Source organism: Erythrolamprus reginae, unplaced genomic scaffold, assembly GCF_031021105.1.
Source record: "Erythrolamprus reginae isolate rEryReg1 unplaced genomic scaffold, rEryReg1.hap1 H_3, whole genome shotgun sequence".
Taxonomy (NCBI): domain Eukaryota; kingdom Metazoa; phylum Chordata; class Lepidosauria; order Squamata; family Dipsadidae; genus Erythrolamprus; species Erythrolamprus reginae.
This window is the reverse complement of record NW_027248484.1, coordinates 700,377-714,808: the sequence shown is the minus strand read 5'-3', so window position 1 is coordinate 714,808 and position 14,432 is coordinate 700,377. Positions and strand designations below refer to the sequence as shown.

Below are 14,432 nucleotides of genomic sequence, written 5' to 3'. Positions count from 1 at the left end.
GAATGCAGAAACAACTGGCATGACTTAGCCCAAATTAACCAGAGGTGTGGATTAAAATAGATATCAAGAATTACATCCACTCTGCACGGTAAACATGTATTAGACATGGCATATCACGATGAATTTGCATACGTATTTGTTTGGATTAGTGCTAATGGCAGAAACAAGATTCTGTAAGTAAGGAGCAAACAATAAAGACACATTGTTAAATACAGAGACAAATATTTACAGGACAAGGACTTACATAATTATCAACTATTGATTTTAATGAGGAAGAAAAAGGTTTTATTCAACTTTAGATATATACCTCTAACAGTTAAAACAGCCCTCCCGGCCATCAAAAGGACTGCAAGTTGAAAAAGCTTCCTGTAAAATGCCTTGTTTTACTAGAGAAACATATATAGCAAATTGAGGGTTCACTCTCAAGTATTGGAGGTATCACTGCCAATTTTCAGCAAAAGAGCTATTTTGCGTCTGAATTAATAAGATCAACTTGGCATTGATAAGGGGTTACTTTGACTGTCATGTAGAGGAAGTTTAATGATACTTTGCCAAGTATTTGGTGACATTATTTTCTTGTTCCAAGACTATCTTAGAACTATCCATTATCCCTCCCTCTCTTCCTTTGATTGAGCTACTTTAAAAATAAGATTTAAAATGCCAGTTGAGAATGATGAACAATGCAGTGGTAACCTGCATATCTATTTTTAACAGCCACCTAAAAATGGTGCAATTCCTTCTAGAGAGACAGGGTTTTTTAAAATCTTTTTTAAAAATCTTAATCAGCTACAAGAAGGTCCTGCAGGATGTATTATTTCTTGGATCATGAAATACAATCTTTACAATATGAAAATATTTGCAAATTCTATCTTTTGCTGAAAAATGGCAGGTAATCAGTAAAGGGACGCTTGCTAGTGAAATGTGTTGCCAGCTCACATTTCTTACCTGTCATTGTACACTGGTAGTGAGAAATCATTGTTGGGGTGAAGGCTAAAAAAGAAAAGAATTAGGGAAAGAAAACTGAATAATAAAACAAATGTGTGTACATATAATTTGTGTGTTAATATCTACATATATACATACTGTATGTGCAAACAAAGTGACATTTTTGTTAAGCTGGCACAGTAACTGCCTAGGGAAAGCGTGGCGTTTTGTAGGAAGAATATAAATTTTTGTCTACTATGTTCCAAAAGATCTGAATAATCATTAATTCTGCACAATCACAAGGGAAGAAAGTATTTTACTGAAATATTCTTCTTAAATTTAGTTTGGCTATGCTTTCTCATGATATGTTCAGTTTAACTCCTGAAGAGACGTTACATCTCTCTCTTTCACTCTCCCCCAAAACTTTCATTAAAATCTTATTTTTCTTTTACAAGAATAAAGGGGCCCGGTACACTTGAAATGAAAACTTCTTTGAGATACTTAAAGAAAACCAAACCTTGTAGCTTCCAAGCTTTCCGCTGTTCTTCTTTGGCAATTTGTTCCATATCTTTGTCATATATGTAATCTTGACACATAAAGCAGTATATACCCCCATACAAAAGGTCTATGGCTGCAGAAGGAGAAGGGAGGGAGAGAAAGAAACATCCTTTTTAAAAAAATAAGAAAGTAGAAACATAGAAACATAGAAGTCTGACGGCAGAAAAAGACCTCATGGTCCATCTAGTCTGCCCTTATACTATTTTCTGTATTTTATCTTAGGATAGATATATGTTTATCCCAGGCATATTTAAATTCAGTTACTGTGGATTTATCTACCACGTCTGCTGGAAGTTTGTTCCAAGGATCTACTACTCTTTCAGTAAAATAATATTTTCTCATGTTGCTTTTGATCTTTCCCCCAACTAACTTCATCTTTCCCCCAACTAACTTCTAAAGAATTGTCTATCATTAATCTTTCCTTATTAGCAACTCGGACTATTGTCGCATGACAAATGACTTTTATATGTCTATTGCAAAGCCTCAGACAAGCAGCAACATTTAAAGATCTTCCTGATTAAATAAACATAAATGCCAAGGTATGAATCTCCGCCATCTCCGCATCTGAGCCGAGGCACAGGCTCAGATTCCCTGTGAAAACTGATTCTATATCACTGTATATGTTCATCAGCCTGCAGAGAGTAAGAGCAAGCAGAGAAACTACTACATAATTATTTTGTGCTTGGACATACCTTTTCTGAAAGCCTCAAATAATTCCATTGTGTTAAGATAGAAATAGTGGATTGTACTGTTTGTAAGCAATGTGAGAGAGTTAAATCTCTAATTTCTAAAAGCGAATTTTAAATCAAGAATTGTCTGATGGGCCTGAATGGCATACATGCTAGATCTACAAAGCGATGCAATTTTAGATATTAGATCAAGTAATAAGCTTCAAACTGCATTGCCTACATATTCCTATAATCAATGGACCTTCAATTTTACAATGAGCTATGTATCTTTTAATCCAAAGAAAACTGAAATCTATTTTCGCAAGGAAAAGCCTTCTGGGGCTTTAAAATAAGATTATCATACCCCTTTACAATCAGGATGTATCTACTGTGTTTCCTTGTTTAACTATTGAGTTACATTGTGATTGGAGGAGTAGATTAACTAATATATACAACTCTGATCTTGTATCATTTCCATATTCTAATTTAACTAACTCTGATGCTCTACTAAGTTATACCAAACTACCGGTAGGAACAAAGATTTCAAAACTCTTAGGTTAAATTGCTGCTTAATACTGCTCTATCACAATTTACAAATAAATGTTCTATTCCATTGCTGAATTTTTTTAAATAAAAGTAGTTCCCATCATTAATTGGCAGATTTACTAATGGATCTGGAAGAAGGTCAAGGCCCCCATGTCCCATAGCATCTTAAAATGGATTTGTGTAGGTCTGTTACCTAAGAAGGCAATTCACCCAATAACTGGGCTTCAATTCAAGATTTAGCTTTAAAGCTAAACCTTGCTTTTTAAAAAAGATTACATTAAAAAAATTGCAATCTCTGTGAGAACAAAGAATTGCTTTTGCTTACAAAAGAACCTATGAACACTAGAATTAACAGGTAAAGTTCATCAATTTAAAAGATGAATGAGAAGGTTTATCTTAATTTCATACATACATTCCTTTATAACAAGATCAGAATTACTTTTAAAATGAAAAACATCAGTTTTAACTATAGCATAGCATTCAGTTCTTGCTTATATAACCCATCCAACTGTTGCTATAGCAATATAATGGGTGGATGAATATCAAGAGCCTTACAATATGATTATCTGAATGTTATACTCTTAAAATAAAGCTTTCAGTTTTGTTAAAATTGGAGCATTTCTTATAGATCTTAATGTTTGTTCTACTCTGCAACTTGGCTAAAATCAAAGTAATTTTGAAATAACATTTAGAAGTAAATAAACAAAAGACAGCAGTGTCAGTTATCCTAAAACTCTCTGGTATTAAAATGGTGTAACTGACATTTGAAAACTGAGTGCAAAAAAAAAAATCCTCTTCATGAAGATTTTGATAAAAATATAAAAATAGCACAAGTAGATTCTATTACACATCCACCATCAAAACTTGTTCACTGACAAGTTTTTCCCTTTTGTATTTATGTATTTTTTGTGTCTTTATATTTGTATAAAGCCATTATACAAATCATCCAGGATAATCAGCCTAATTTGCATCAAATGGGATGTTTTAGCAGTGATTAAACTATTTTATCAGTTCAGATCCTGGAAGCAACCAGTGAGATGGCTTCTTATAGTAGCCTAAACATAACAGACCCGTCACTGAGAGTCTGCTTATGCTATTTCCATTCCAATGTGGGCTCACTTATCCAAACTCCTATTTGCCAGGAATGACAATACTGATAACTCAGTTCCTTAACCAGAAATATTTATAGTTTATATTCTAAAGTCATCTGGATGCCGAATGCAGATTTTGAAAAGTCTACTGCAGAGGTTTTCAAACGTGGCAACTTTAAAGACTTGTGGACTTCAACTCCCAGAATTCTCCAGCCACCACAGAAGTCCACAAGTCTTAAAGTTGCCAGGTTTGGGGACCCTTGGTCTACTGTGAGACATGGTTTTGCAAGACTGAGTTATCTATGTTGCATGGCTAATGTGTTAAACAAACTGAGGTATTTTTTTGGTAACAGAGAAAATAATGTTGGATTCCTACACTAGTATGCCTACATGTAGTACGTCCTCAGCAAAGATTCGTTCAGTGATTGTTCAATGTTATGATAGCGCTGAAAAAATGGTAAAAAATTGTAGCGATTTCACAACAGTCACAGTTGGAATCCTAATTTCCCACATCCAAATTTAGCATCCTTGCCTTTGCCCCTGTTCAAAACAGGTAAAACGATTTTGACCTGGGTTCATTTGCTACCAGATCGTTACGAGATTGTAAGAGATGCTAACGTGTGAAATATGGGCACAGTTCCTTCAAGAGTCTTATATTGGCAAATTTATGCCCTGCTGAAATGTATGGAAGTTACCTAGCCTGCTTTTCCAAAGGAGCAATCAAGCTGTGATAATGACTTTTGGGCTCAATTTTCTTCTCCTTTTTTAGAACTTTTCAAATAGTGTTTGAAAAAAAGTATAGTTCAGTACTCTTTGTCTTTGAAGACAACAAACTTGTTTTTGACATTGCATCATAAATAATATATTGCTTAATTCAAGGGATAATGGAGTAAGGGTTACAACAGCCAGAAAAACTGAGCTTTTTACCAAAGTTCATCTCCAGCTACCACAGAGATCAGGAGATGTAGAGTGTTTACTGCAAGGTTCAATACCTGCCAAATTAACCATGTGGAAAAAAGACAGAACACAATTGAGAATATAAAAATGTGAGCTCAATGCTGATGACCTATGAAAGAAGCTTGTCAGTGACAAGCCCTATAAAACAAGGTGGCCAATCCCTCAAAACGTTCACTCTTTCCTTCTTGGAACTCTGGATGCAAAATGTGGAAATACTTCATTTTGCAAATATACATATAACTGCTTTTGCTAATGATGTGCATTTGGGTCTCTGGAGTTTGAATTTCTCTTTGTCTCCATGGAGACTGCTGTTAGCTAAGCAGAGACACTAAGAGCTTCAAAGAAGAAATTTCGTTCATTCTATTATGTGCCCAGTTGAGAATGAACTGGAAGCAGAGCTGAGCAATGGGTGTTTTTTAGATTTGGGGCGACGTTTTGCAACCAGTGCGGTCAGAGAGTATGGGTAGTCCTCGATTTACGACCCCAATGGAGCCCAATATTTCTATTGCTAAGCGAGACATTTATTAAGTGAATTCTGTCTCATTTAGCAACCAAACTTGCCACAGTTCTTAAGCAAATAGAAACATAGAAGACTGACGGCAGAAAAAGACCTCATGGTCCATCTAGTCTGCCCTTATACTATTTTCTGTATTTTATCTTAGGATGGATCTATGTTTATCCCAGGCATGTTTAAATTCAGTTCCTGTGGATTTACCAACCACGTCTGCTGGAAGTTTGTTCCAAGCATCTACTACTCTTTCAGTAAAATAATATTTTCTCATGTTGCTTTTGATCTTTTCCCCCCAACTAACTTCAGATTGTGTCCCCTTGTTCTTGTGTTCACTTTCCTATTAAAAACACTTCCCTCCTGGACCTTATTTAACCCTTGAACATATTTAAATGTTTCGATCATGTCCCCCCTTTTCCTTCTGTCCTCCAGACTATACAGATTGAGTTCATGAAGTCTTTCCTGATACGTTTTATGCTTAAGACCTTCCACCATTCTTGTAGCCCGTCTTTGGACCCGTTCAATTTTGTCAATATCTTTTTGTAGGTGAGGTCTCCAGAACTGAACACAGTACTCCAAATGTGGTCTCACCAGCGCTCTATATAATCACTGCAGTTGTTTAGTTAGTAACATGGTTGTTAAGTGAATCTGACTTCCTCATTGACTTTGCTTGTCAGAAGAGGATCACATGACTCCAGGAAAGGGTTGGGCTGCTAGCCGGAACGCTAAATTGAGCTTGCCACCACAGCTCGTGGGTGCTTGCAGGGCCAGCGCAATTTTGCTTCTGCACCTGTGAAAATAGCAAAATCGCACACAGAGCCGCAGGTGCACCCGTGTTTTGGCGAGTTTTGTTGCTTCTGCGCATGCTGAAACACGGGCGCAGCTGCGGCTCCTTGCACAATTTTGTTATCTCCACAGGTGCAGAAGCAAAATTGTGTTGGCCCCACAAGCACTCACGAGCCGCAGTGGCAAGCCCACCCCTGCTCCAGTATATCCACCATCACAAATATAAATCAGCTGCCAATTGTCTGAATTTTCATTATGTGACCAGAGATGCTGCAATGATCACTGAAAAAATGGTCATAAGTCACTTTTTACACTGTGATTGTAACTTTGAATGGTCGTTAAACAGACTGTTGTAAGTCGAGGACTACCTGTAACTGATTGGAGCCAAAGGGCAGCAGTGGTGGTAGCAGTAACAGCCACATTACATCAAGTAGATATGGTGGCTGCCGCTGCAAACATTTACTGGATTTACTCTTCAATACAGAATGCAAGTATCTGAAGCTACGGATGAACAATTCAGGCTTCTTGGCTCCTAAGAGTTTCCAGATTGGTATCAAAAATAAAAGGAATTATATATAATTGTTTAAACAGTAGGGCATTTATATAGACATGGATAAGAAGATGACATACTGTTGGCTGAATCCTATCAGGCTGAGCATCTGCCAATCCAGGAAGATGAGGCTAACAAAGTAAATACACAACAGTAAAAAGAAACCTACAAGGAGTTTCTACAGCTAAATGTCTATTTCAGTTGAAACACAGCAATTATAATATATGTAAATCATAGATGGGTTAAAGAAAACCTTGAGGGAATGCTCTGAAGTGAACTTGATAAAAAATGTGTATCTTTACAAATAAATAAAATTTTGGATGTTTCTATATACCACAGGCCACTTGACTTCAGACAAAAAATTGCATCATTTAATAAATATTGAAATCCCATTCAAATCAAGAGTTGTGTTTCATTTCCCTACTTTCTGTTAAAATGACGAACTCTTCAACTACAAATCTACAGGAATTGCAACATTTTCTGTAATTTCAGATTTTATAATGGAACATAAAAATGAGAAACTATGTAACTTTTATTTCCATTAGCCTGCTCTTTGGTTATTTATACATATTTAGCTTCAATTAATCATGGCCATAATTACAGGATTATTTCATTATTATTATTATTATTAAAAACCCTCCTGCATGGATTATATGGAATATTCACCTTACCAGAAAGTCAACCTGTCTGAATTTAATCGATCTAACTGCAAGATTTTCCATATTGTAAAGCTCATGTCTTCATAAACAAATAATTTTAATGCAAGAATCCAGAATAATTACTTACCTAAATTGTGTCGCTTTGCCTTTGCGTGCTCGTGAATATGTTTCTTTGTAAAACAGCCAAAGAAGACACAGTACAGGCAAGAATGAAGTCTGTTCAAATGGGCACCACACATATGACAGATGCACGACTTTGCCTAAAATATAAACAAGATGTTTATTAAAAGCAGCAAATATTGCATCATTTTTCCAATCTGCAACCAGGGTTTAATTCGAACTTTAAGCTTAGATATTATTTCTATTTTTTAATACTAAAACAAACAAAACCAGATGGGATTGTGAATTCAATTCCATTTCAAAAATGTTGGGTCAAGAACTTGGTATGTTTAGGTCGGCTTGTCCCTCGACTGCCATACAACCTTTGTACCACTGGCTCTTTTGATCCTGGTTTTCTGCTGTGGCATAGCTAAGTTTCCTCCTTGGAGATAGATGTAGCTCCCAACCAGCCTCTGTAGGTCCAGCGCTTAGCATTGTGCAGGCATTTTTCCAGAGTATTTGCAGACTTCTTCACTGCACAGCTGGCTGAAGAATTCTGGGAGTTAAAATCCACAAGTCTTAAAGTTGCCAAGTTTGGGGACCCCAGCTTAGCATGTGCTGTATAGCACTGTGAAGCGCTATGTAAGTCTAAGTGCTATTGCTGTAAGTTGAGGACTACCTGCAATATCCTAGCCCCCTGGCCGACGAGAGTAGTATGTCTTGCTGTGTGAATGGGAATGGTTTTAAATGTCATTAGGAATTTTTAAAGTTTTTTAGCAATATAAATTGGATTTTTTAGATATGTACTTTGTATATTGTTTGATATGTTGTGAGCCGCCCTGAGGCCTCGGAGAGGGGCGGCATACAAATCTAATTAATAATAATAATAATAATAATAGCTAGTCCTTCTGCCTGCAGTACCACATCTTGGCTTTGACTTATGTGGCCCAAAGAAAAACACTCCTAGTCCCTTTTGCAAGAGCTGCAAGCAAAAGTAGAAAGTACTACACAAAACATGTAAGGAAAAGCAAAAGTTCCTTTTAACTTTATGTAGTTAAACCGGCATGCACAACCCACACATATTGATGGATGAAGTAGGGGTAACAGCATGAAGCCAATAAACAGTGTCTTAAACATCAATGACCCCTAATATTCCAGATGCAGAGATTCCCAATTAGTAGGAAGGATCAGAGGATAACAAGGATCAGAGATGATAATGTGAAAGAAAAATTGGCACAACTATAATAGACTTGAGATATATTAACTGCAACTCTTCTTCTATGGAATAATTTACCTCCAAATCAGATTCGTTCTTATTCCTTTTTTTTCCTTCTTCCTTTCAATTATGTCAAATTCTCAGAAAGTGCAAGAGAAAGGGACTGGCTCAAGCTCAGTTTGGACCAACTGGATTTGTTTCTAAGACAGGACTAGAATTCTCACCCTCCCAGTTCCTAAACTGATACCTTAACCACTGCACCAAACTAGGCACAGGATAAAAACTTGGCCTTTAAAGAAAACCCTGAGGGGGGGATTTGTCATGTATTATTCATCAGCTGCCAGAGTTTTATTTGTAATTGTACTTGCTATTGTAAGTTGTGTTTCTTTTTTGTGATATTGTTTTGTTGTTTTAATCTTCTTATAGAAAGAAAGGAATGTAAGCCACTCGAAGTCCCTCTGGACTGGAGCAGCATATAAGCCACAGTAAATTAAAAAGCTTATTGAAAATATCAGGACTTTACCATCCTAATATTGTTATTAAGACAAAATTTTATATAAAAAGATAAATAATAGATTAAGGTTCGTGATAAGCTCTTACCTAAGGAGTTTTAAAATGTAGAACATTTCTGAAATTTAGCAGTGCCTCTTCTTACAAAACTATGGTTTTATAGGAAATGTTTCTAGCCTGCAGTGCAGCACTAAATTGAGAACATTCCTCTTAGTAAATACCAACACTGTTTAGTGGTTTAACCCACTCAGATGAAGGAATATACTTATGAACGCTGCTTTGGAGGCATCTATGTACAGCACCATCGTTAGTATAATAATAATACTATTATTAGTACCATAATAATAATAATAATAACATGGGGTCCTCAAGATACGTTAGAACCACAAGTCCAGAATTTCATCTGCACAAAATTCTGAGAGTTATATTCTCAATTTATCAGGAAGATACCTATTTGGAAAAAAGGAGCCGGGGTGGCACAGCAGGTAGAGTGCTGTACTGCAGGCCACTGAAGCTGACTGAAGGTCAGCGGTTCAAATCTCATCACCGGCTCAAGGTTGACTCAGCCTTCCATCCTTCCGAGGTAGGTAAAATGAGGACCCAGATTGTGGGGGCAATATGCTGGCTCTGTTAAAAAGTGCTATTGCTAACAGATTGTAAGCCGCCCTGAGTCTAAGGAGAAGGGTGGCATAATAAATAGATAAATAAATTAATTAATTAAAAGGTTGCTGTACAGGGGTAAAATGCTACTGGTTCGGTCTGGTTCGGGCATACCAGTAGCAGCGGCTGCCAGTGGTTTGGGGAACCAGTAGCGGTGGCAGTATGAGGCTCCATCAACCCGCCCAAACATTGCCATTTTCTTGTTTTAACCCTCTGTGCATGTGCAGAAGATGAAAAAGCATGCACGACAGTGGCACGTGCAAAGCACATGCACAAAATGTAAAGTGCATGCAAAGTGTGTGCTTCCAAACCGGTAGGGTAGGTAAATGGATTTTACCAATGTTGCTACATCGTTCTACCGTGAAGCCTTAAATTATGATAAAATAATAATAATAATAATAATAATAATAATAATAATAATAATAATAATTTATTAGATTTGTATGTCCCCCCTCTCCGAAGACTCGGGGTAGGGAGCTTTGGATGTATATGAATTCAACAGTTCACTTAACAAGAAATTATATCAACAACTTTGTTCTGTGCAAAGCAGAAATGAGAAATAGGTGAGCCTATGCACTTATCTGAAAATCTGCTTTATTTGCCAAGATTCAAGATTATCTTAAAAGCGTTTTGATTCATTCTGAATTTCAATTCTACTGCAGTAAGCTACAGCAGAAAAAGAACATCGTATATTATAAAAGCAACAATGATTAAAAAGGTGCTAATATTTATAAAATACCTATCAACTAAAATATGGACACAGAATATGAGGAGGAAAGTGAAGACAATTTTGTTTTTTACCCACTCGCTTTCATTATCACACACATACCAGATTTGCCCCAGAGAATCAAGCAATACAGGTAAAGCTTCGACTTACAACCGTTCATTTAGTGACAGTTTGGACTTACAATGGCACTGAAAAAATTGACTTATAGTCATTGTTCACACTTACAACTGTTGCAGCATGCTCATGGTAGCATGATCAAAATTCAGACATTTGGCAACTGTCTTATATTTATGATGGTTGCAGTGTCTCGGGGGTCACGTGATCCCCTTTTTGCGACCTTCTGACAAAGCCGATGGGGAAGCCAGATTCACTTAGTATTACTAATTTAACAACTGCGACGATTCATTTAACAATCGTGGCAAGAAAGGCCGTAAAATTGGGGGGGGGGGGGGGGATCACTTCACAACTGCCTTGCTTAGCAACAGAAATGTTGGGCTGAATTGTGGTTGTAAGTCGAGGACTACCTCTATCTATAATAGGAGGATACACTTCCCAATTATTTTCTCAATGGTGAAAAAAAAAATTCCCATTAGCCACACCCAGTTATGGGAGGAGCCCCAGCTAAGATGCACATTAGGCTGTGCGTGATATACTAACATGGGTGCAGATTTAAATAAGCCTGAACAAGCTGCCTGCCTTTGTATTTGAATGGATATATTCTGCATAACAGGAGACAGAAAAAGAGTTTGGGCTGCAGGCCCTGCTGCTTTCAGGACCATGTTTAATATACACATATTGTAGGCTGACTTTATCCTGCAATGCATCACTGCAGTGAGCCGATGACTTGCAATATAGCCAGTGGTATGTTCTAAAACAGATTATAAAAATTGATGACTTCATCATTTCTCTGTGTCAGCAAGTCATGACAGTGTTTTAAAATATTCTATTAGCCCCAACCTTAACACTATTAAGGGATGTACCAACAGACTCTTCAGATGCACAGGACTTGAATAGTAACACAGCAGACAAAGTAGGCAGCCTTACTCACCTAACCACTGAGTGGGATGTTCACTTAATGCTGCCCATACTGTTAAAATGTTATTTACAAGATAAGATCACACTGCAGGAAAATTGCACTTTTGCTAGGATTTGGGGAGGGGTGGAACAGAAAGCTATGTTTTTAGGAGCCTGCCTATTACTTTAAGTTGCATCCTATCACTTAAATGAAATGTAGATTTACTGCATGTTTTTCAAGCAAGCAAGCAAACTCTTCAACTCTGATTTATTTAAGCACTGCAAACGCTCTGCAGGAAATGTAAATTTAATTAGCCCACATCAAAGTCAGTGCAGTGCTACTAGTGAAAATGATAACTGGAATGCAGATCTGATACAAATTATTTATTTGGGCAGCCCAAAAGAGAAAAAGAAGGAAAGAAAGAAAAAGAATAAAGAATAAAGGGTAATTCGTATTAGAAATTTATTTTAAAAAGAAAAGGAAGCATGCATTTACATTGGATTAAGGCACTCATGCTGCCCTCAATTAGTTGAATTATCTCATATACACCTATAAATCTAGCCTTAAAAGCACAAACAGGAAACAGCAATAAATCCAAAATCTCAGTTCTTAAAACTCCATGAGGTAAGCTCCATTTGTTGTTTTATTACAGAGTTGGGTAACATGTAACCCTACAAAGTATTAGGTTAGTGCAGCAAGGAACTGCTTTTCAATAATATGATATATACCATGATATATGGTATGGATGAGTAATGTTGATCTATCAGGTTGTTCTGTCTGGATAAGAGATACATAATGATGTTATAGAAACATTGCAATTGACATAATGAAGACTAAATATGTTACACTGTACTTAGCATTTTAGTGGCATTAGTCCAAATGCTGCTTTCTTTTTAACATTATTAAATATCATAATTCATGTCAAAGAAGGAATTAAAAACATCCATTCATTACCAGTTTAAACTTTTTACTACAATGAACACACACCCCTATCCCACCCACCCCCACAAACACAACTGGACCTAGCTATACTACACAGAGCTTCTCTGAACATAGGGTGTAAACAATTGCTACAAGGCTGTCAGCTCTGCAATATGTTGATATAACTACAAATGATGTAATGAACTGTAATGAAACATGAAGCAATAATTCTAAAGCTTACTCTTAAGGATTTGTATTCAGCCTCCTCAAACTCTCTGGAGCTGAGACTTCGATAACTATGTCCTCTGACAAAACTTTAACAATTTCTAATTTAAAGGGGCATGCAGGAAACCAGCTGCAATAGTTCATTAGCAACACAAAGGGGGGGGGGGGGGACTGAGGTAGTACTATTTTAGGCACATCCACTCAGACTGTCATGCATCTGAAGATGGCCAATTTCCATATTTTCAGAATGAAGTCAGTAACATGTAACAGTAGTTCTGGAGCAAAAGCATCAAGTCTACAGAAGAAATATAGCATTCAACTGTGAGAATAGAATACACAATTAACTTTTTGAAAATTACTTCTTTCCTCTTAAGCTGACTACAGAAAAATGTTGTGTGTCATAGGAAGTATAACAGGAAGGGGAGGCATCAAATAGGATCATTGTACCAGCATTAACTAGCCCCCATACCTTGAATTTGTTATCCAGTTTGTGTTTTGGGGTTCCAAGTATTTGTTGGGTTCAGGAAAAGTTTTAAAGCAGGAATGGACCTCCTGTTGGAGGCTAAGCATTATTTTTAATATTTTTGGGAAGTTAAGTACATATTTATGAGCAGGGTTCAGTTTTGGGAAGTTTGAGATTAATTAAGACAAGCTTATTCTAGGAGTTACAGAACAGTTAAAGTGCATAAATCTCCCAATTCAAGATAACAGCAAAGTCTAATTGTAAGTTTTCAGTTAAGAATGAACTATATCTACTTCGACACAATAACTTTAAATGCTTACAGAGTTGGTAAATACATGTTTTAAATTAAAGAATATCCAGCATTATTTCTTAGCTGCTGTTATGATATTGTATAATGCTTTCTCTGATTAGAAATAATTAAAATCAATTTAAGAGTTAACCAGGAAGTTATTTAAGTAATTGTTTAGTCAAACAATGCTACAGGCTCATTCGGTGGATGAAAAAGCAGAAAAGGACTGGTTTTTGCTCAAGAACATTGTGGGAATAATGGCAACAAACTTAAGTCTTTCATCTTGAATTTTGTATAGACCAGAAACTTTTAAGGAAAGATGAAAACCAGTGATTATGACATTTGGTCCATAGCAACTTCCATAACATCACTACAACTAAACAATCAATTCCTTTTAACAGGAATAATGATCCAGGAGGAAAAATATTGATAAACAAGATACAAAGATGTCAGTCTTCCTGGTATGCAAAAGTCCCACAGAGACATACTCTTAATTGCAGAGTTGAACATGTAGGTCCATGAAGAAAACCATCATTTATATGATTTATTATATTTAAAAGCACATTACAAGTAAACAAAAAAATGGAACAGATGATCAAGACTCAAATAGGAATCTTGTACATTAAAACAATCTGTTCAACAAAATGTTTCAAATAAGTTAGATGCTCTCTCCTATTTTAAAAGAAGAGACTGTGGAAGATATCAATACTCATGTCTTAGATCTAAAAATAACAATATAAACAATTATGGTATATGCTATGGATGTATGTAATGTTCTAAGCAGTGATAGCAGATCATATCCTTCATATGCTAGGTGGGGATTTTCCCCCCTCTCACAATGGTCAGATATCTCACCAAATAATAGTCCGTCAAATAGGACAGACTGTTGCCTTTAGCCTCACCCTACATCTACTATATCTGATAGACTATATCTATCAACTCAATCTATTAGAAACATTCAGAACCCAGAGAACATAAAGACAAACTCCCCCCCCCCCCAATAACTACCTCACAGAAAAATAGTCACTGAAAGGGTGCTGGAACACAAAAGGTTGTTAAA

At 36.4% G+C, this 14,432-nt stretch overlaps 1 protein-coding gene across 3 annotated transcripts in view; it reads right to left on the bottom strand.

Moving 5' to 3' along the window:
- LOC139155575 (ubiquitin carboxyl-terminal hydrolase 22-A) overlaps positions 1 to 14,432 on the bottom strand; it is a 67,173-nt gene that overhangs the window by 48,741 nt on the left and 4,000 nt on the right. The window contains exons 2-5 of one of the 3 annotated variants that reach the window (XM_070730767.1): positions 7,375 to 7,507; positions 6,669 to 6,719; positions 1,442 to 1,555; positions 946 to 990 (exon numbers count right to left, since the gene is read on the bottom strand). In XM_070730767.1, the coding sequence (XP_070586868.1) occupies positions 946 to 990; positions 1,442 to 1,520 (124 nt within the window). In that variant the 5' untranslated portion in view covers positions 1,521 to 1,555; positions 6,669 to 6,719; positions 7,375 to 7,507. The remainder of the gene's footprint in view (positions 1 to 945; positions 991 to 1,441; positions 1,556 to 6,668; positions 6,720 to 7,374; positions 7,508 to 14,432) is intronic. The other 2 variants (XM_070730765.1, XM_070730766.1) reach the window with 2 other exon arrangements.